This window comes from Cydia pomonella, chromosome 9, assembly GCF_033807575.1.
Source record: "Cydia pomonella isolate Wapato2018A chromosome 9, ilCydPomo1, whole genome shotgun sequence".
Classification (NCBI taxonomy): Eukaryota; Metazoa; Arthropoda; class Insecta; order Lepidoptera; family Tortricidae; genus Cydia; species Cydia pomonella.
Genome location: NC_084711.1, coordinates 12,392,493 through 12,416,312, shown reverse-complemented (window position 1 = coordinate 12,416,312; position 23,820 = coordinate 12,392,493). Strand labels below are relative to the sequence as shown.

The following is a 23,820-nucleotide window of genomic DNA, read 5'->3' as shown; positions in this document are numbered from 1 at the left end:
AACCACAATAATAACAAAATGTTATATAAAACTGTTTTAATAATAATGTCTCATAAATACAAAAATACATAAAATTTTATATACTTAAATCTATTCCCAGTCCACTTACATAAAAACATGACAACAATTTATTAGTTTTTAGATACTTGTACAAATACAACAATAACAAACATTACAAACTTGTTCAACAATATATTGACTATGTTTTCATACGCAGACCAACTAAATACTATTCCGTTTGAGGTTACTTAGTATTACTTTGTCTATAGGAAATCACTGAAATAACATTTAACATAAACAACTGATTTAAATCATATGACATGGAAATGTTCAATTAAGTGTAAAATTACTTTGTCCATTTTCACAGCCGATCATTCCTATCAGATCTGTTAGTAAATAACTTCAAATGGAAAAGTAATTAACAGAACCATATAAATATTTGTTCTGAAATATACATAACGAATAAGGTAATTAAACTTCGGTAAATGAATAAATAAATCTACGTTCAATCACTTTGTAATCGAAGGTCAACAGAACAATGTATTTAAAATAACCTAAGGTTACTGTTATAACCCACTTGTTGTCGAACGATCACGCAATACCACACCGCTATACAACGTCTCACACACTATACGAATGCTGGATGCATGAAACTCATACTTGACAACTTAGGTAACTGTTGGGTAAAAATAAAACATGGAAATTACTTCCCACACTTCTATAGCAATATGGATATAAAATAGTATAGGTAGTACGAGGAAGGACCTATTTCTCTATTAGCTAAAACAAGCAATTTAAAACAATCTTACATTTCAAAAAAAATCAAATCAAAAAAAATCAAAATTGTTTATTTCTTTCAAAAACCATGACAAATGTTACAGTGGCTGGTGTCTCCTTGTAAGTTATTTACAAAATAACCTGTGCTAGGAGGCACCGCTCTTCCATAGCTAAGTACAGTCAGTATTATACAATTCTATTCTTAAAGCTATGTTCCTTAATTATTATATGAGTATGTGTGTGTGTGTGTGTGTGTGCGTGTGTGTGTGTGTGTGTGTGTGTGTGTGTGTGTGTGTGTGTGTGTGTGTGTGTGTGTGTGTGTGTGTGCCCATGTGTGTATGTATGTTTGTGTGATCTGGCTAGGCTACATATCCTAATAATTCTTCCACCTGATCGTAATTTTTATCTTCCAACCACTTTGTTATTTTATTTTTTACATCATATTGCAGCATTGGATATATATCTAGTGCTTTGTTTAAGGTATTATAAAAGTGAGATGAACGTTTGTTATACTGTCTACTAGCAAAAGTTGTGTACGTTTTAGGTAGGTGCATAGCAATATCTTTCCTCCGTCTTGTCAGAATGTTGCGGTCATAAGTTGTGGTTTTATGCTTTCTTAGGACAGCGGTTAATATATACAATTTTCTGACAGTAAGCAACTTTTATTTAAACATTTATTTAATTCTATATCAGTTACCTAATAACGAATAACTGAAAGAACGTGTCGGCCCAAACATTACTTATATGTCGTGAATCCAGAGCTGTACTCATACTCATTCTAGCTATTTGTGGGAATTTATTATTCTGTGATAGACGGACATCGTAAATTTAATATAATTTTCTGTGTAGACAGAGTCAGTCTGTGATATGCTCAGTTCAAGTTGAAATTAAAATGAATAGCATTAATATGAATCATAACCCGTGGAGCGTCCTAGTAATACACATTATCACATGTGTATTACTAGCCTAACCTAACCCAATTTGGGTCGTAGCGACGAGTATCAGACGTGTGTTACAGATCAATACGGGTCAAATTGCTTTACATCAGTTTGTTGTATGGAGGTCGTTCGACGGGTTAATCGATCTATCGAATCTATCTGAATCTTCTATAAAATTGTTTCTACCAATTTCTTTAACTTAACTACGCTGCAATGAAAATGCTACGAAATTTAAATGTACAATGTGTGGTGATAAGTCATTGACGTCATTGTATAATGAGGAATGTTATACGTTTATTTAACGAATATTAGTGCGTGAGGGGCGGCGAGTTTCCGAATATGTAAATTACCTAATGTTTCGCAGCAGTAAGAATCATCATCATCACTTTAAATGTGGGTACCAAAACATCATTAAACTTCAAACTCAATGACCGCTTGCCTAGGTCATGTAATCATACATTTTGTGCGAACTTAATCATAGGCTAGTTTCCTGTAAATAAGCTAATTAGGAACAGCAGTAATGAGAATAAAATCACAAAAGCAAACGAAGAAATAAAACTACAAACACTCAAGTTTCCACTTTTGTCATTAACGACTTGCGTTTTGCCAGTCAAGGTGGGGTAATTTTATAGGTAATTGGTATTTTCCTTAACAACTGCATAGGGTTCTGTATTACTGTAAACGCAATGAGCAACAGAGTTGACCAAGTTCGAAACGTGCGATACTATAGAACGACTGGAAAGTACTTCTGCAAATTAGCTAGTTGTTGTGACGTCTCACCATGTACTGATTTAACTCTGAAACTAGCCTATACTCGATAATAGTTGAATTAATTTACCTAACGTGTTATATGAAAGTTTTAACTCCATACGTCCGCGGAATACTTTTTCATGGATTCCAACTTCTTGAGGAATTGCACGGCTTCGGCCTCGGTCTTGCCGCCCTGCTCCTGGATGGCCTTGAGGATGATGTTGCGCACGTCCACCGCCATGTTCTTTGCGTCACTGTCAACCATAAGCGGCCATTAGTCTAGTCGCGCAACTCATTAACCTTGAATCTATACAAAACCGGATATCTAGTCTCATCAACAAATAGATAACTGAAGGAACCTTCCAATAGGCTATCCAATCTGCGGTTAGTTTTAATTATAAGTACGTGAAATATGATTTAAACAAAAACACTTATGATCATACATGTTAGATTAAAGATGATAGGGAGTTCGAATGGTATAAAAAACTTTTAAGTAACATTCGGATCATAAAGATTCTAACTAAAAATAAACATTTGTAAATTACAGTTATTTTAGATTAAGAATCAATCAGCTAGGTATCTACCGTGTGTCGCGTAGATTGTAGATATATGTAAGACATTAAAATATACATGATACAATATCATAAATATCCATCCCTATAACTTACTACGACGAAATCTAAGCGTTATAATTTAAAGACATTATTGTGCCAGATAACAACAGGCAGAAACTGAATCACACATACGTGTCACAGGTCAATTAGATAACTTAATTTTTGATACCTACTAAACACGCACGTCTTACAAACGCAGAAAAATAAACAACTATTGTTTTTATTCTTGTTCCAGTATACCTCTTTAGTTTAGTTATAACATAGACAAATGAGTAAGCATTGAGTGCTCACTCCATATTAAGTTGTACAATGGCGGGTATGGTCATCTTTCTCAATCAATGTATCTTTGGTAAAACGTATTGCTAATAAGTTTAAAACTTGCTTAAAACTTAATACTTACTAAGCTTAAATTTTATTGTAAATAAGTTTTCGCATAGCTAGGCAATAACTTCTTATAAATAGGTTTTTATCTTTGTATGGAGTGAGCATTCTATCTTTTATTACAGACCTTCTAGCCTAACAATAATATAATTCATTAACGTTCTATTTAGATACTTTTAGATACAATATCTGTTCATTGGTTATATTCCAATAACGATAGAATTCGTGAAAAATTTGTCATTTGTGCAAGACATTTGTTTAATCAATGTCCTTAACTTTTGGATAGGAACAGAGAATTAAACCGAAATCTGCATATGAACTTACCCGCAGATGTAGAAGTGTCCGTTCCGCTTGCCGATGACGTCCCAGATCTGTTCCAGGTTCTTCTCGAGCAGGTGCGTGACGTACACTTTCTGCGGCTGGTCGCGCGAGAAAGCCAGGTTCAGCGACACGTCACCGTTCTTGGCCCACTGTTCTAGCTCCTGTAATATAAATATGATAATGTGTAAACAAACTTTGGACAGAGATGGCGGGCTTCGGTGTCCGAGGCCAAGATCCACTTCGGGTCGTCGCGCCACAGGAATAAGTAAGTAATGTGTAAACAACCGGACTACTCTCCATGATCCATTGAACTCAAATGGTATAAGCTCGAAGGTTAAACATTCCGATATTTTTTTACGGTAGACAAACTTGATAGTCATTTCAGACGCCTAGTCGGTTGGGCTTGGGGAGGGTGTTTGCGCTAGTTGGTGAAAAACTTGTAGCGTCGATATATTATTTATTAGGAGTCGTGACCTTGACGACCATTGGTTTATGGCAGCATATCCTGTAAGTGGCGTCATTTATTACGTATATGGTCTAGTCTGGTGTCTAGTTGCTGCTGTTAGGAACAGTTCCACCCTCAATGAATCCGCCCAGAGCCTGGGATCCTTTTGACAACCTCCCACGGGCCGGACCGTGAGTTGTCGCGTTGGGTGTCCGCGGGCCGGATTGGAACACCTCGTGGGCCGGATTTGGCCCTTGAGTTACATAATTATGCCAGAAGTAGAAGATACATCATTTTTTAAATTATCAATGTACAATGTCTTATCGATAACAGATTTATCGATGTTTCATTTTCTCAAACACTCTTATTTGCCTTAAAAACTTATGTTGACTGATAAAACATACCAAATTTCATCTAAATCGGTTCAGCGGTATAATCGTGATGAGGTAACAAACAGACAGAGTTATTTTCGTATTTATAATATTATATATAAAGTAGGGATGCGGTAAGTTAAATCACATATTTAATTATTCCTTCTAATAACATACAGATATGGACCTAACCCCAAACTAAGCAAAGCTTGTACTATGGGTACTAGGCAACAATATAAATACGTATATAGATAAATACATACTACTTACCCACATATTTATAATAGTAGCTATATATTTATAATCATAGATATAAAAGACACCTAAGTACGTTACTAGCGATAGCAACTTAAAATAACCATGTAAAATATTACTATAAAGTCTATAAAACGTCTCATTCCATTGTTCTTTATTTTTAGGGTTCCGTGCCTAAAGGGTAAAACATTTGTTCCTTCTGTCACCAGGCTGTATCTCATGAACCGTGATAGTTAGTTGAAATTTTCACATGATGTATTTCTGTTGCCGCTATAACAACACATACTAAGATGTACGAAACCCTCGGTGGGCGAGTCCGACTCGCACTCGTCCGGTTTTTTAATTTCGAAATAAGCCCAACTTCGTTACCTACTTACGCTTTAACCTCTTTGCCGTTAGCTTGCGCGTTCGTTCTCTCCTGAAGATGCGTTAGAAGTGCAGTAACCGTGCCTATAACCCGTTTGTTTTAAAAAAAAACCGTTTTTTCAGATTAGAAATTGTATAACCTCAAAAGTAATGGTAACTTTTTTCCTCCAAAATTAAATCTGCGTAAGTATGCACCGAATTATAGTTTCGTTTACATATTATTGTGTTACAGTATTAGATATCATAGGAACCCTAGCATTTCGGAAGAAGAAGGTTATCACTTTGAGGTTAGAAAAAACTCTAATATAGCCGATAGGATTGGAAGGTTATTATAACGGAAACAAGTGCTTACCTCTTGGTAGATGTAGTCCTGGTCGCGATGCCTGCAGCCGAAGTAGAGTATGTTGTCGCCGACCTCCTTGCCGCTCTCGCGCGCGTGCGCCCGCTCTTGCAGGAAGCCGCGGAACGGCGCCAGACCCGTGCCCGGGCCCACCATCAGGATTGGGGTCTGACTTTGCAGTGGCAGCCTGAAAAAACAAACTCGTTATATACTCTTATTCATATTTAAAAATAACATGTACAGAAATAAAAGACGTATACGAATTGCACAATTTTCACCTACAAAAAACGTACTTTTTATGATGCACTTTTATTATTGTTTTTAAAGTCGGATGCTCCATTTTTTTCACTAGTTCTTTGATCGATCCCACTCTAATCCCACTTTAAAATATAAAAACCTCCAAAATACATTATTAACCCACGTAGACTCCATTTAGTGCACAAAATACAGCGGTCGCAAATGTGTTACTTACCTTGATAGACATACCTACATACATTGAGAAGTCAAACTTCGAAATTTGCTTCGGAGTAACATGTTACGCCATTGAACTTTAAACTTTTGTAGTTGCTGGTAATTTTACATAAATGATAAAAACCGTAAGATGACAGTTAGCAACTCCAGAGGTGTTACATTATGTGTGTTATATTATGTATATGTATTTCTTGAAGGTCAAATGTATGTAGGTTACACCGTAATCGTGGTTCAGTTGATTATTGGTTCGTTTGAGTAATTGTCGTGCCACAGTGAAATTAGTTAAATCAATAAATTCTTCATTATGATCGTCGACGACCGGTCTGGCCTAGTGGGTAGTACTAGTACCTTACCTATGAAGCCGATGGTCCTGGGTTCGAATCCCGGTAACGGCATATATTTGTGCGATGAGTACAGATATTTGATATTTTTTCCTGTCATGAACGTTTTCTATGTATTTAAGTATTAGTATGTTATATAGTATATATCGTTGTCTGAGTACCCACAACACAATCCGTCTTGAGCTTACCGTGGGACTTATTAAATTTGTGTAAGAATGTACTTTTTTACACTTCATCTACATTATGTCATCATTCGGGTTCGGGTTTTAAAATGTTGTTTATGAGCCATGCACGCTTCAAATGAATAACCAGCTATGTTAAGAGGGAAGAAAAGTTTTAAGAATCTAACGAAATAACGGTAATATTTTTATGAAATTTCATTTCAGGAGAAAACGGTTTCACTAACTAAATCTTAACAAATCACTCTAATTTTGATGTCGATTGCTTCAGCATAAGATTTTCTAGGTTTAAAGGTTTTACTTAAAAAAAATTGTTTCGCAAATTAAAAAAAAAAAGGGTAAACCTTGTGTCAATAACATGTTAAAAAATCATGTACAATGGAAAATATTTAGAAGTGGAAAAACATTTTCTTTTTTCTATGGGCGATCGCGTGGTATGCTTCCCTCTTAAGTAGGTCTCATTTGGTATCTGAATACAAATAAAGTGATTGGAATGAAAACAAAAGACTGCAGGAACTAAGGGAACTCACGTACATTAATCATTAAACAATGCAGTATTTACTGAAAAATCAGAGCATGTAACGCCGATTATAGGTATTCATGTACGTAGTAATGTTTTTACGACTAAATGATCATGATTTCTTTTAATATTGTCTGATAAGATAAGTAACGCGGATGGAGCTGCCACGATCGTGCGAAGGTCAATACTATACTAATGAATATATATTTCATAACAAAAAGTACTAATTTGCGAATTCACATGTGCTGATTGCGCAAAAGTTTATATTGAAATTAACATTTTTAGATGATGCTATAAATTGAAGATTTAAGAAACTAAATACTCAAGGATATCAGATTTCTTTTGGCTGGTCTTAACTCGACAGCTTACATGCAGCGTGTATTTTGCATTGCGTTTTTGTTGTCGCGTAAACAGGAACGTTAACGACTAAGTATTAAGCAAAGGTGTGGGTGTGGCTGATCCTTTCATTAGTGGGAATACTTTGGTAACTAAGGTCTATGATACCTCATCAAACAACCAGAATCAGCTTTTTCATTTAAACAACATGTATTCCTTTTATTTATTATATTTTAATGACGAGGAATAAAACTATGGTAACTAAGGCAAAATTTATATCTATTTGTCAAAAAAATATTTTCGATATCGGAATATGTGATAACGAAACATAGATACCTAATCCCGTCCTGATTTCCGTACTTCTTGCCATAATTCCATTACATATTTACTTAATAAAACACAACTACATTTTCTTAATAAAAATTTGTTACGAATTGAAAGGTTATTATTGATTTAATTTACCTGAACTGCGACTTCCTGATGAAGACTGGCACGCGCGGGTACTCCCCGTCCTTAGGCTTGTGTTCGGCGAGCCACGTGGTGGCCACGCCCTTGTTCAGGCGGCCTGTCGGCGTCTTGTACTTCACCACTACGGCGGTGATGTGCACCGTCTCCGGGTGTAGCTATATAAAACAACAAATTCCTCAAATACTACAACTATCAGGGCCAGTTGCTTTAACTCTTTGAACGCCCGTTTCGAAAATGCGCATCGCGTCATCGTGAACCTTGTCAGAATGCACGAAAGTTGTTCATTATTGGGCTGTAACCGCGCGCGTCAGTTGACGTTTTTGGCAGTCAAAGGGTTAACGACAACTGAATTAATCCACGCTACTCAGCAGCGATCTACGAATTTTGTCCAATTTTGCGAGTGTTTCAACGGTGACAGACAATTTGGTGTAACCAGCCCTAACACAGAATAGATAATCGTCATTTTCCTAGCCCCGGCACTTTTGTCACGATTGTCACTTAGGGAGAATTGACACAGGCACTAGTTTTTTTAATCAAAGCGAATTATTTTTCATCTTTGAACCCTGAAGGGATTCAAGTAGACCTCGTTCATTGAGATTCATCCGGTTTCCATACGCTGTTAACCTTCACCGAAAAGCGACTGGTACCTAAATAAACATTAAAAAATGTAGGTATCGTCCGGTTCTGAAAACATCGGGTTCGAAGCGTTCTTAACAGAATATATAAATATATACCGACCTAATATGTAAGACTTACCTACACAGTATACTGCCAAAAAAATACGTTTCTTTTAATAAGTTTGACGTTAATTGCACGTTTTCTTTCGACTAGACTTGAGGAGTTTACTCATGTCACATACTCAACTAATCGCATCGATGTGCTGGGAGTAGTGAGTAATATAATAATAGCCAAAGTTACCTTCTAATAAGTATTGTTTGAAGTGATCATTATATTGATTAAACCCGTGGCACGGGTACAGCCTTGGAGGATTTAACAACTGGAGTCGCCTTGTCTGTAATTGTCTGTACAAAACAGTCTGCCGATTTTTGCGGGAGAGGGGCACGTCAAATAAGTTTGACGTTAATTGCACGTTTTCTTTCGACTAGACTTGAGGAGTTTACTCATGTCACATACTCAACTAATCGCATCGATGTGCTGGGAGTAGTGAGTAATATAATAATAGCCAAAGTTACCTTCTAATAAGTATTGTTTGAAGTGATCATTATATTGATTAAACCCGTGGCACGGGTACAGCCTTGGAGGATTTAACAACTGGAGTCGCCTTGTCTGTAATTGTCTGTACAAAACAGTCTGCCGATTTTTGCGGGAGAGGGGCACGTCAAAGGTATGGCTATTGGTGCGTAACGTACGTACGTCAGATTAACGTCAGTCCATACAATACATATGATCAATGGCAGAGGTTTACGACAGAGGGGTACGCTCTTAAAGGTGACTTCGGTTGTTAAATCCTCCAAGGGTACAGCTATAAGATGACCTTTTCGACTAGCCCGAAATTACTTTGATAACATGACATTGAAATGCAATTGTGTTCCAAATCATCCAGACAAGATAAAAAAGGTGATTGTCTGAGCCGACTGACTTATATCGTAGATAACTAAATAATGTATTTTATTTTAAATAATAGTTTCCATAGTAACTGTTATTCAATAGGCGGGTCCACACAGAGCGAGCATACGCTCGAGTTAATTTCTTCACGCACAAAACGGCCAGTGTAGACGTGCTTCAGCCAAGGCGGCGCGCGCGTTTGCCTCGCCGGAGTGCCTCGCCTCGGCAGAGGCACGTTTACACTGGCCCTTTTGTGCGCGAGGAATTGCCTCGCACGTATGCTCGCGCTGTGTGGACCCGCCTATAGACGGATGACTTTTAAATATGTATCGATATTAAACTTAGAAATCCAGTGATCGTTTAAGAAACTGTAGGTGTAGTTCATATAATAAAACATACCTCTGTTAAGTTTTCACGATCAGTAAAATTTAAAAGCAAAATTGAGTTTCTTCATAAAAATACTAGATTGATTACTTTATTACCAATTATTATTTATTTACGCACTTTATGCGTACGTACCTAATTTCATTAATTAATAATTACGTATATTATACCTATGGAATATCAATTTCTTTATTAAAGTTACAAGTAGCTAAAAATAGTTTTACGGTAAAAAAGATACCTTAGGACTAGAAGAAATGGAGTAGTATCGAGGCTGGAGTCGTGGCAGCAACTCGCAAAGGTGGTCTAGTGGGGGTTTACAGGACTTGATGTCCTCCAAGATATGCACGATATTCCTGCAAGCCTCGACCACGAATGATTGGTACAAGTCCTTGCCCTCCTGAGAGTTTGTTGCCATTAACAACAGTTTCTTCTTGTCCTGTAATTAGATAATTAAAATGCAATAAACACTTTTAAATTCTTTGTTTTTTCTTCGCGCTTTTAACGAACCCAAACAATGGTTGTGTTGTCTAAATAAAGAGTGTTTATGACCACCCACCGCCCCCACTCCCAGCGTCAGACCAGACATCTATAAAACAAGTAGCAGGTCATCGGGCTTAAATGAAAATTTCGGCGCAATGAAAAATAAAGTCCACAACGTTATCGGTAAAGCTTAGTAACTTGTTTAGAGATAAACACTTGTAAAGAAAGATCGAAGCAGCAGATAAGTAACACAGCAGAGATAATGATTAACATAAAAAACAAAGGACCGTTTTGGATTCTTTTAAAATGTAAATCGGTTTATTTTAAGAAAAACTGTTAAGCAAAATATATTTACCTCTTCATCAGAGCAATATTCAGCCAGCTCTCTTAGAATGTGAGTCCTAGGCAGAGCTGTAATCTCAATGTAATGAGATAGAGCAGTCCTGTACGAGGTTGGGCACGGGAAGGGATGCTTCTTGCTGCTTTCTTGGTCAGTGTTGATGAGAGAGAATATCTCGTCAAGGTTGGCATCAGTCAATTTTCCTAATTGGTCAACTAAAGTAGTATCATTAATGGGATATACAGCCACATGGTCACCTGCAAAAACGAAGAGAATGCACTTAAACACTGCTGCATATTTACTAATTTTCATTATGGTGGCGCCGCTGCAGAGTAGCACATGAATATGCATGGGAAATCGAACCCCTTTATTCATAAACGTGTACTAAAGTTACGAAGCCGCTAATAATCGTTTGTCCCTTTCCATCATACCAATACGTCGGAAAGGGACAAACGATTATTAGCGGCTTCGTAACTTTAGTACACGTTTATGAATAAGGGGGTAAGTGATTTCTAGCAAAAAATAAAGAGAAGTGAGCTTTAGTGGCAAAGTAACTGGCTGTTTTTAATGTTGGGTGTCTAATTAGTCTTTATTTAATGTTCAATTAGTAAATTAATCAATAATTTCAACCAAGACAATAAACATTTGTTCAGAAACAGATCTATATCTTACTATAAGTATATTTTAACTGGACTTGTACAACAGCAATTATTTAGTCTTAAGTAAATATAATTATTTTAATAATGTGACTGTACAATGCTTCTCTGTTGTAATTGACATGTGAATTAGTTAATTGATTTAAACTATATGAGTAATGTATAAATACCTGCTTCATATCGCATTTTGGAGTCAGAGATGTCTAGCTCAACATGTAGACATGACCTGTCGCCGCCCTTATGCAACTCCCTGTTCACCTTGATCTGAGCCAGGAATGGGTTCTTAGCATCATAAGGACTGAAAAATAAACAGTAAGTACATTACTATACATGTGCGAAAAGTAGAAAATTCTTGTACCTATTCGGGTTATTCACACATGTATTGTACATCATTTTACAGTTCACATGAACCTTCAAATTTTCAACATAGGCACATAAAGTGTGAGTGTGTAATTACCACACTAGTCTGGTAAAGTAGCACCATATGTACTGTAAAGACTTTTGTAGGCTTATATGTAATAGGCCTTTACTCGTCAAGAGGTCCTTAATAATAAAAATGACTAAACTTATTGTATAAAATTATCACTGATTTGAAAATGCATGTAAATTAGTTTGATGTTATTTAATGTATTAATGTATTATTTATTAATTTAATTATGAAATGTATTATTAAGGAATTAAATGGCTTAAAGAAAAATGTAATAGTCTAAACTCCATAACATAAATATAGCTAAGTACCTACTTAGCTTTATTTATGTTATGGAGTTTAGACAATTACATTTTTTTTTTTCTTGGATACCTATCCGAGATAAAGAACCTTGTACAATTTTTTTGTATATTTCCATGTTTTAGATACTTACGGCCTCTGCACTTGAAGGGAATGTAACCGAGCAATTTCACCAGTGAAAACACTGTTGGGAGTGAGATCCTCGGGAGCATGTGTCACTAGGCGGAATTGGCGAACCAGCTCCTCCTCGCCTGTGCTCTCAATATTGAACATTTCACAGACCGATGGCCAGAACTTGTCTTTCCATGTGATAAAATCATCTTCAATACTACAAATAACATAATTATATCATTAATTCATTAATAAAAAGAATAATAAAAGAATGAAAATTATAAACCTGGCATTACTTACTTAGCATCATCATCTCCCAAACCCACTTCATAGACTCTAGTGCCACCCAATTCTTCTAACCTTTTGTCTAAATAAATAGCTACTGCATTGTAGTGCTCGTAAGTCTTGTTGCCCAGACCAAACACCTAAAAACATATATATAAAAGTCAACATTTAAATGTGACGACTTTAGTATACTTTTTATAGCAAACTATATTTTTATAGCAATTAAGTTACAACATCAAACAATTATTTCTAAATTTAAATGATAACATTAAAACTTAGGGTAGTCCGAACATAAATAAATAAATAATAATAAAAAAAATCAAGTAATTTGATGATGATTTATTGGTTTATGTAAAATGACACACATTGAGTCGGCAAACCTAGAGATGATCCTAGTGACAGTGGAACTCTAAAATAGGGCCTCCATATTAACACTAAATGACTTAAACTACATACAATTAATGTAAACGCTGAACTAAACTGTTTCAGTTGGAATGTAACCTACATATTTAGATAAAACAGAGCCAGTAGTAGCTAGATACAAAGTACAAACTAAAACACTCCAATTCCTTTGACATCAACGTAATATTGACCTTAGGAGACATTTTCTAATATTAACTGGAAGCCTTTATGCATTGACGTAATGTTGACCTTGTTATACGTTTCTGAAGTATAATTATGGAAAATATCATACCATATATCGTAATTTAAGCCATGGAGATAAACTGCGCCTTTTGCATATAATTTTTCTAAAGAATAAGGGTAAAGTCCGTACGACAACACTCATAATTTAAATATAAAACTATATTTTATGGAGAACACTTTATATAATGAAAAGAATGAAAATACTCTATGTAATAAACAGTCTTAACACTTTACTAAAACCAGATTTAATTCATAATAAGCGAATATTTTACTTTCGAATGATAATGTGATTCAAGAATTTCACATTGAACATCGGATCCGCCTGACGTTGACACCTAATGTCAGACGTCAGCCGTTCGTTATGTCACGTCAGTGTACGTTCGTAAACAACTGATTAGAGATTACTACTGAGGGTTTGCCGGCTACCGCGAATACCGCAGTTCGTAAATTACTATCGTCTTTTTCTATCACTCTCATTACAGCTTAATTGGAGTGACAGAGAAAAATACCCGCAATTTACGAACTTCGATTTTCACGGTTATGGTATGGCCCTGGGCGAGGGACGCGAGCTTGCTTGCGTTTACATTCGCGTTCGGCTTTTCATTCGGTGACAAACCTTATACCGTGCCGCTTGTTTAAAATTGATAAGTTCGCGAGCTTAGGGGCAGTGGCCGAGACACGAGACAAGCCGCAAACCAAACCACGGGGCGAGAGTATGTACATTAGCTCGAGGAGCTCACGAGCTGTGGCCGAGACACGAGTCACACGAGACGAGCCGCGAGCCGAGCCACGAGCCGCGAATGTAAACGCGGTGACATTTTAAACCGAAGATTTTGATATCTGTGGTGTGTTTCGAAATTTAATGAAAATTTCAACAGTTTTCAATTTAAATAAATCGAAAGTTCTTTATCTCTAATTTTAAGTGTTAGTATTTTTTAAGCAAGTAATGTATGTATGATACGTTTAATTTTTTCCTTGCAAATCTGATTGCTGGTATATCAACAGGTAAGAAAACATCACGTAAATAAGATCTAACGCTCAACATAGATAATGTAAGCATTTTAGATTTTCCATGTTTGCTTTATTTATTTAAATTGTGTAAGTACCTAGATTATCTACATACATCGAGTTATGTACTTGATTGAGATAACACAGGTACCTTGTTTGTAGATTCCTTATGCAAATATGTATAAGTACTGTAGTACTAAATAGAAGAAGGTGCATTATATATTTAGTAATAATGTGATAATAACTTTCAAATATCATGCTCTACACCATGTCTACTCATAGACATGGGTATGGGAAGAATAACATAATAATGTATGCACACCATTGACATATATTTAGGGACGGGCCTTACGGGCAATAAGAATGGGGCCAGTACAGCGGTGTCATGCACACGAATTCGATCCAATCGTGCAGTCTAACGCGATTGGTTGATGAGTTCGCATCACGAGGTTGCATCACCACTGAACTAGCACCATTCTTAGTACTCGTAAGGCCCATCCATCAGATATATGTCAATGATGCACACAGAAACCTATAAAACGTACCTACTTAGCGCCTGTAAGTTTTTACATAGATTTTATTATTTTTTAGCACATGTTGATGACCTGTGTGTATCTTTATTGTACATAGCCAAAGAAAGACGAGACGAGACAGTTACAGTTAATTAAACAAAAGCGAGTTTATCCATGTATGGGATCTCTTCCAGTTAACCTTTAAGAAAACTGTTACTTGCACTATGCTATGCTTCACTGAATGAAACTACAGTTGTCTCAAAAGATTATATCAATTAAGTCATCCAAGAAGATACCTATTTTGATAAGGATGCAGTGCCCTTTAGTTAACCCTCTAAAATATATTTGCCAGCCAACAATGAAACCTACCTACCTGATTTTAATGGCTTATGAGTTACCTTCTATTATTTCTAATCCAGTAATCAATCATCACATCATCATTCAGTAATTGGTGATCATAATAATATAATATTTAAGTCAAAGTTACATGAAAGTTTTAAGTTTCATAAAAAATATTATATTGTGTCACGAACTCACTGCATAATTTAGTCCAGTTAGGTCAGGGTCTCCATTCTTCAGCCACTCGTAAAACTCCATAGCATTGTCTGTTGGGTCTCCTTCACCATAGGTTGCCATACAAAACACAGCCATAGAATTAGGTATTTCCTTGAGTTTAGTTAACTCTTCCTAAAAAACACAAGAGCAGATATCCTTTTTATATGGTTTTAATATTAAAAATCACAACTCCGATTCAAACTTCGTGATTGCCTGCCTACATTATTAAATGTAGTGTAGTTTCTCTTGACTATGAATCCTTTGTCTTTATTATATGCTATTTCTATAATTAAATGTTTATCAGTAAGTGCGTTAACAACTTACCATATCACATTCTTCGGGGTCAGCGACCATTCCCTTCATCTTATATCGGATGCCCTCTTTAGCCAGACGACCAGCGAATTCCTCACCAGTGCCTGTTTGAGATCCATAAAATACTACTAAGCTTCTTCCTGAAGCTTGTAATTTCTTTATGAAAGAATTTTCCGTTATTTGAATTGTACCAGCTGGCCTGTAAAATAATTTGATTTAGTTGTGCTTGCTGTTATTTTAGCTCTGTAGCTGGTAGTGATTCTGTACTGTACTCAAAAATATATGAACATGCATTCTAACTTTGACAATAGAGGCATGTTCAGACATTTGTAACCCCTTACCACTTTGATATAAGTGTATGGTGGCAACTGTACCTATTAAAATATTATTTATATCCATAGACACATTTGACGACCAGTTTTGCCTAGTGGGTAGTGACCCTGCCTACGAAGCTGATGGTCCCGGGTTCAAATCCTGGTAGGGGCATTTATTCGTGTGATGAGCATGGATTTTTGTTCCTGAGTCATGGGTGTTTTCTATGTATTTAAGTATTTATAAATATTTATATAGTATATATATCGTTGTCTTAGTACCCTCAACACAAGCCTTATTGAGCTTACTGTGGGACTTAGTCAATTTGTGTAATATTGTCCTATAATATTTATTTATTATTATTTAGTTAACGGAGTAAATATACCAATAATGTTTTTAACGACAAACCTAATTAATATTTGTTTTAACTGGATCTAAATGTTCAACCGAATACTTAGTAATGATAAATGTCGATATGACATGGAACTATATGTAATTAGTCTTTACCATCATTAATTACCGTTGCATAGGTTGACCAAAAAAGTGCATCTATATATAAAGTGTTATTTAAAATACGTACCTACTCAGGTCAACGCCCTACATGGATAAGTTGATTGACCCCAGTGCAGTACTGAACGAAAAGCGCGCCTACCTATAACATTTACTGCTACCGATCCAACCCATGCAAAATGTATGCGAGGCCACTCTTGAACGTAGGTATTATAACACAAACAAAACAAGTACTTGTACCCAAAATTATGGGTAGGCCCCATGATTTAGGGTCCGTCCGTATCGATTGTTTATTTGTTTTTTTTTTCGGATGACTGATTTGAAAGTTAGAGCATGGAGGGAAAAGAACATGATGGATACCGGGGCCAGATCCGGGACAAAATCATGTACTTATCTTATTACATCTTAATGCCTTAAGCCATTTCATAAGTCCGCCATTTGTACCATTTTATATCGTGTAATAAAGTTTAAATAAATAAAAGATATGGTATCCTCCCCGGAAGAAAGCAATCATATCACAAAACCCCACCTTGACGCTTAAAATGTGATCATTGCTTTACATAGGAGTGCGTGTTAATGTTAAAAGATGTCATGATAGATTGTCATGCTATTATCTATCTGTATAAGTTATACCTACATTTTTAACAGGTAGGCAAAATACATGCGAGTACCGCGTGACGGGCAATAAAGTAAATAAATACCTAATTACGTTGCCCGAATCGACCGTTTTTTGTAGTCACAATACCTTGATAAATAATGTTTACTTGATAGCTATCCACTTTGCTTTGTTCTCATTGATGTCCTCCAATCTCAAATGCTACGACACAACATTTATTTTATTATAGCAGAGACAGGTATAAAAACTGACGTTTTATAGTCGCCTTCCCGCGTCGTCATGATGGTAGATGACGCTACCATGCGCTACCTTGCATTTCTTAGCAAGGTCTGAGACCCGTATATGTGTAAAATTTACATGCTTTTACGAACACAAAACTGGTTAGATATCTTAAATAAATAAATAATAAATAAATATTATAGGACATTATTACACAAATTGACTAAGTCCCACAGTAAGCTCAATAAGGCTTGTGTTGAGGGTACTTAGACAACGATATATATAATATATAATATATAAATATTTATAAATACTTAAACACATAGAAAACACCCATGACTCAGGAACAAATATCCATGCTCATCACACGAATAAATGCCCTTACCAGGATTTGAACGCGGGACCATCGGCTTCGTAGGCAGGGTCACTACCCACTAGGCCAGACCGGTCGTCAAAATCTTGTAAGGCAAAAAATGGGGTTAGGTATTTAATGTGGTTATTGATTCTAAGTTCACAGTCACCGCACACCTCCGCTAATGAGTTGTGATCTACGAAATTTTAATGTTATACGCCGTCAGGGCGGTTGGTAAGCAAAGGTCAGAGGGCATTAAACATATGAAACTGAGACCTTGCCACGCCATCTACAATTCAACAAAATAATAACGAAACTAGTCTTTATTCTTATCACCTCTGTGATTGTAATTGAATAACGACGTCATCGTCTATGTAGTTAATTCCTGGTTGGTTTACTTTACACCGGGAAGTCGATGCCTAGCTAGCTCCGTCAGGTTATCATTTCATTGATAAAAATGCTTTCAATTTCATTATGTTTCGTACAAATTATTTGTCACCAGTCAGGGATGTCACAATTATCTATAATTAGATACTATTTTTGTCTAGATTAATTTTATAATCAGAAATTGATGTAACAGAAGCAAGAAGTATTGAGTACTAGGTATAATATAGAACTAGGCAGTAAATGCGTAAGGTTTTCAAATACCTACATTATTAGTGTCATAAGAATTAATGAAGATCCAACAGGAATGGTTGTAAATGTCAATGTAATTTATAGTGCTTTCTTGTAAACGTATGGAACTACATGCAAGAGGCTTTAGCTAATTTATTTACCAGTATACTTTGTACTTTAACTACTCTAGAGGATTGTAATGTAACTTGCCAATGCCAATTCAACTTGATTCGTTGTGGGGGTATCCTCACCTACTCGTTCATTAATTTTCTTTTAGCATAATGCGCTGTACACACTCGTCGAGTACATACTGCTCCCTTATCTCGCCCGTCTCCGATTATGTGAGCAGTGCTGAGACTCTTGGCGAGAGGCTTTCGACGAGGGTGTACAGCCGGCATTTTGCTAAATGAAAATGAATGAATGAAATTGTGTAGGAGTAAACCCTCACAACGAATCAATTTGAATCGGCCTGCATGAGACGAGAAGGAAACAGTATATACTTATAGGTACACTTGTTCTCGCCCTGTCTCGGGGTCTCTCGACGAGTGTGTACAGCCGGCTTTAGGAAGTTTATATACGTAGCGGCGACGGTGTGATTATGCTTATAGGTACTCAAATGAGGTATGCGCTCTAACCGAAATTATTATTTTGTTTTAATAAATTTCCATGTTAATTATCAATACCTATAACTATCTTAACACACGTCCGTCCATCCATTAGATTTCATTTTAAATTTCATTCAATTAGAAGGCAATATTAAGAAAGTAAAAAGATTGAATACCTAAATACCTATTTACGTATAATAAAGGATTAATGTCCATTTTATTATCAATAATTAACAATCTTAATATACTTAACACCAAACATATTTATTACCGTCCGTCCGTCCGTGATGCTACAGATTTAATTTTAACATCCATTTAAGAAATTAACATGATAACACCTTCCACAATTTTATTTGATAAAAACCTCTATGTCCATTGTCCATTCAACTCGGTACAGTCACCTATAACGAGGTGAGGTGTTCACAAATATCTGAACGAAACCTCTATTATCAATGCATTAAAGTGCATATTCAGATATATTTGAGCACCTTGGCCGCTTCAATATATCTGATACGCATCGATAAATCCAGATCCAATCCATATACTGCAGCAGCAGACTTACGTCCTATTGACTCTCAGTACAGAACTACAGAATGTTAATTATATACATATGATCACAATGGATACATACTCACTTCACCTTTATCTTATCACTTCTCTTGATATAGGACATTTAGTAACAAAATAAACCGTCCCGCAACTACAAAAGTAATTAGGTAATTACCAAATAACTTATTGAGATGTATGCGAAACGTCAAAAAATATTATGGGCAAAAACATTTAAGAAATCAACGCAACAAGTTAACTTACTGTATGGAATATTTGCTGAGAAGTATTTCATCTTTCTTGTTGTCCTTTCTAGAGGTCCACAACCACCAAGCTGCACCTCCCAATAAGAAAACTAACATTATAATATCAAATGTGCTAAATAGTGATCCGCCAACGACTGCTGTCGCCGCGGCTGCATCCTTTAAAACGTCCTGCGAATTTTCCGACATTTTGTAGGTTATGTGAGTTCGCACAAAGTTAGGTTTATGTCGCCGTAATCACTCAGACGCGAGGACACAAGGTCACTGTTTAGCGGTTAGTTTTAGAGTACTTTACGCGAGGACTTATTGTTAGTCCTGTTGGCGCGACTCTTCGCCACCACTTCCAAAAGTACACTGACGAGATGTTGAAATCTACGTCCTAAGACTTAGTAAGAGCGAGCGAGAACGGCGGTCAATTGGCTATATCTACTTCGCTCTACGGGCTTGAGTGACACGACAGCAAAATGACGTAACACTACCGGATGGAATCGGCAGGGTCTGCCTCTCAACAAGTCTACGTGGGGCGAATGGATCGAGGTAATTCTGACATTTTTGAATATACAATTGAAAGTGTATACGTGAGTGAACACAGTCCGCCTGCAAACGTATCGCTCCACGTGCCGCGATCGTTGAACGGCGCCGTGGCCGGCGGACGATAGATGACATGGTACAAGATCGCGATCGCATCGTCGCGAGTTGCGTTGTGACGTTAACTTACGTACCAATATGATACAATATGTATATGCCGTGTTTTTTATTTATTTCCGTTAATTTCATGGGTGCATTCCTGAGCTTAAATTAAGTTACTATCTCAAAGACACCGGTATTGTAATTAAGTCCATTTCGGAGATAGTCAATAGTTTATTTTTATTTGATAATATCTACGAGCGTATATACTTGCCTTAGAGCCTGTTTACATATTGATAATAGTTTAGTACGAGTTCATACATTTGCTACTAAGTGTACACGCTCGTAAGGGTCTATCTCTATAAGATAAAAATTAATTATTGATTATCTCCGAAATGGAGTTAATTAGAATACCGGTGTCTTTGAGGAAGTTACTTAATTTAAGCTCAGGGATGCACCCTTGAAATTAACGGAAATAAAAAAAACACGGTGTATATGTCTTTTATATTGTGGTTTATATACGTATACCTATATAGCTAGGGGCACATATTATTATTAAGCCCGTCACAGACGGAGTGACAATATGCCAAATACGATATATTTTACGTACCATTTGACTCTTTTTTTTTTTTTAGGTTTAAGATTCTTTATTTCTCACTAAGAATTTGACAATTCACTTACATGAGAACTTAAAGCTATACAAATACATTTATTTTGCATGAAATTAGCGAAAGAACTAAAAATATAGAGGGTATTTAAACATACAGTAAAATAAAATCTGCCGATACACTTAAACAAAACAAGGTGATTAGTGGTGCATGGATGGTAAATGGTAAACACTCCGTCTGTTCAGATATACACAAAACATTTTGTAATTATTAGTAAGCTAAGGCCAGCGCAACTTGTTTCCGAAATTCGTAATATCTAAGCGTCGGCGGGGATCATCCCTGTTGCTGTCAACTCTTGAGTTTATAAACAGACTTGCGACGACTTACAAACTCATAAAGAAATTAAACAATTCAGGATGAATCGACATTTATTAAAGTAAGTACCTACTTCTGATAGGCACGAGTAATACCTAAATATCATTATATTAACTTTTCAACTTCATAATTTATATTGAAATAATGAACCTTACGTATCGTATCGTTACGTTACGTACTATTGGTACTAGTGTCCGACCAAAGTTTCGGTTTCGGTTTCGGCAGGTTTCTGCATAAAAATCATGTTTCGGCCGAAGGTTCGGTCAGGGGGGTGTCACTACGCAGTTTAGGTATATTTGGCCGGCGCGCCTCCCGGGCAGGCGTATAGCAGCGGGCTGCCGCTCGGCTCGCACGATCACGATAGTCGTGTCACGTGGCGCTCGCGCAAATTTAAAAATACACAATGGATTCGAAACCTTAATCTCGATCTAATCCGTATAAAAGATATTGTTCTGTTTACTGATGTCTGAATAAACGGAAGAACAAGGAAGCAGATATAACATTTTTTTTAAATTCTGGACGATATTGAAAGTTAAGTCATTTTGATGAATTTAAACTTCAAATCATAACATCTCATTAATCAAATTCGATAACATTTTGATTCGTTTTGTTTGCATAAAACTAAAGCGATTTAGACCAAATTAAAATGAATTATGCATTCCTAAGCTTAGACTAGGTAAATACCTACTTCTAAGAATTTTTCAATAGCCTGGGTAAGGTCTATTAAGCACCTACTAAATTATTCCTTATGAATAACTTATATCAACAACAATATATCACAGAATATTAAACAAGAAGGTACCTATAATTACGTCGTCAAGTAGGTTGATGATTGATATAGTCTAAGAGCTAGTGACCTTTTCTCGAATCGTACTTTCTTTTCAACAATTTCGACATTCACACAACAAAACATATTTTTCACCACACCCGCTCGTAAAGGCTGATTTTACCATTTAAAAACAGTGAGTAAAGTTGCATTTTATCCTCTAGAGAGTTAAAGTAATTAGATTTTGATTTGTTGTTCACGCGTTAATTAGCTTGTTGGATAGACTAATAATACTTAAACGATTATTATGAATAATAAATATTACCTATAATTAATATTTATTACATGTAATAAGAATTGTTGCAATGAAATCAGACTGTAGTTTCCTCGCATAGGTGTGGTTAAATAGTTATTTATTATACAAGGGGGCAAAGTTGTTGTTTAACTTCTTGTGATTATATTGAGACCCGTGGCAGCGGAAGATTTCAAAATTGATCCACGAGCGTAGCGAGTGGTTCATATAGTGGAATTTTGAGCGTGCGAGGGCCTCGAAGCACGAGAGGTTGAACAAATTTTGCCGCCGAGTGCCTTATCAGGAAATAAATGAGTACGTTCAAAAATTAGGGATTGCATTTACACACAATTTTAAGCACTATTTACACGGATATCCTCGAAGTGAAATATTTCAATTACTGCAAGAGATTCATTTACGTAGGTAATTGCCATGTTCGTGTTTCCCTGCGGACTAGGTATTTATTAAGATTGTATATTTTCGACTCTGAGATTTGATAATCGAACTTTTAAATTGGGGATAAATCAATTAAATAATACTTAAAAGTCAAACAATTAAAAGATAATGTTGTAATAAACACATTTAATTTTTGTACCTATTTGTATTTTATTTCGTTACAAATACGCAGTTAAACGCCCATCGGTCCAATAAACTAACTTAACAATTAACATAATTGAGTTGCCAGCTCTTAGACTATGATTATGGCGCGTTGTCTTGGAAGCAAGCGTAAAGGCGGCGGCGCCCGATCGGTTCGCTTTCGGTTTCTTCTTTAGTTCCCGGAGTCCTTACTTAGTAAGAGTTAAAATAAACATCCTTAATTTATTGAATATTGGTTGCCCAGAAACAATATTAGAAACTGACCGACATATACTTCCGTGAGAATTAGACATACTATCTCTGGATAAAAATTTTATGTTTACAGAATCAACGTTTGTAATCCCTACCTACATAATTATTTACTTTAAAAATAATCAGTAGGTATAGGTACAAAAACTTGTCAAGTGACAACCCTGTGCCGGCACTCACAGCTAGGTCATGAAACTGCGGCGCGCAAATAAGATTCACGGTTCGTGCGCGGTTATAAGTTTCAATTTTGCTTGCAGACGGCGAGTATAAGTATAATTTTTTACCTAAATATGACTTTTGTGAAGGAGTGAATTTTCTGTACGGTAGTACTATTAGTTATTCTGTGGTTCGGTTTCGGCCTACTGTGAGACTGTACTGACTCTGTGTGTATTGTTAACTAATAGCTTTAGAAATATAATTTGTAGTTTTTCAATATTTTCTATATTAGTTTTAAGGTAAAAATCCAGACAGTAATCTAATATACTTAAACAATTCGACAAGTGAAATATAAATACATTTAAGGGTGCTTATTGGGACTCTATCTCTTAGATGGTAAAATCTTCGCTCCCAATATTAGGCTGCCCTGAACGGGGGCTGATAGTAGATATCATAACAAACACAAGGCAGTACAATCACAGTATTTGTACGTCTTTTTAATAAGTCGCTTTTTTTGAAAACTCAAAAACGATCCAGGTCCGAAAGGCCAAAGCTTCCGTTGTCCTCGGCGCGTTCCCATGCAAGGCCGAAGGCCAGAGTCGGGAAAGCAGAGCTTATTGGAATCGAACCAAAGGCCAAATGTACGCGAGATTGAACC

At 36.1% G+C, this 23,820-nt stretch overlaps 1 protein-coding gene across 2 annotated transcripts; it reads right to left on the bottom strand.

The window, feature by feature from the left end:
• Nucleotides 1-2,138: 2,138 nt before the first annotated feature.
• On the bottom strand, nucleotides 2,139-19,857 carry LOC133521413 (NADPH--cytochrome P450 reductase). 2 transcript variants are annotated; one of them, XM_061856361.1, is made up of 12 exons: nucleotides 19,494-19,857; nucleotides 15,467-15,653; nucleotides 15,125-15,274; nucleotides 12,438-12,562; nucleotides 12,160-12,354; nucleotides 11,470-11,597; nucleotides 10,659-10,900; nucleotides 10,062-10,259; nucleotides 7,868-8,028; nucleotides 5,571-5,745; nucleotides 3,785-3,942; nucleotides 2,139-2,719 (listed from the first exon to the last, which is right to left on the bottom strand). In XM_061856361.1, exons 1-12 carry the CDS (start codon nucleotides 19,679-19,681, stop codon nucleotides 2,575-2,577), a joined length of 2,052 nt encoding a protein of 683 aa, XP_061712345.1. In that variant the 5' UTR covers nucleotides 19,682-19,857; the 3' UTR covers nucleotides 2,139-2,574. The 2 variants fall into 2 exon arrangements, with proteins under 2 accessions (XP_061712345.1, XP_061712346.1); XM_061856362.1 differs by lacking the exons at nucleotides 15,125-15,274; nucleotides 15,467-15,653; nucleotides 19,494-19,857 and adding an exon at nucleotides 13,117-13,259.
• Nucleotides 19,858-23,820: the final 3,963 nt, after the last annotated feature.

What these genes read in the sequence shown, in the direction of transcription:
- LOC133521413 (XM_061856361.1), bottom strand. Translation starts at nt 19,681, where the DNA reads ATGTCGGAAAATTCGCAGGACGTTTTAAAGGATGCAGCCGCGGCGACA. An exon ending in TAACTGGACTAAATTATGCA is followed by an intron (nt 12,563 to 15,124) that starts GTGAGTTCGTGA and finishes ATATGTTTTTAG; the next exon opens with GTGTTTGGTCTGGGCAACAA. An exon ending in AGGACTACATCTACCAAGAG is followed by an intron (nt 3,943 to 5,570) that starts GTAAGCACTTGT and finishes TTTATATTACAG; the next exon opens with GAGCTAGAACAGTGGGCCAA.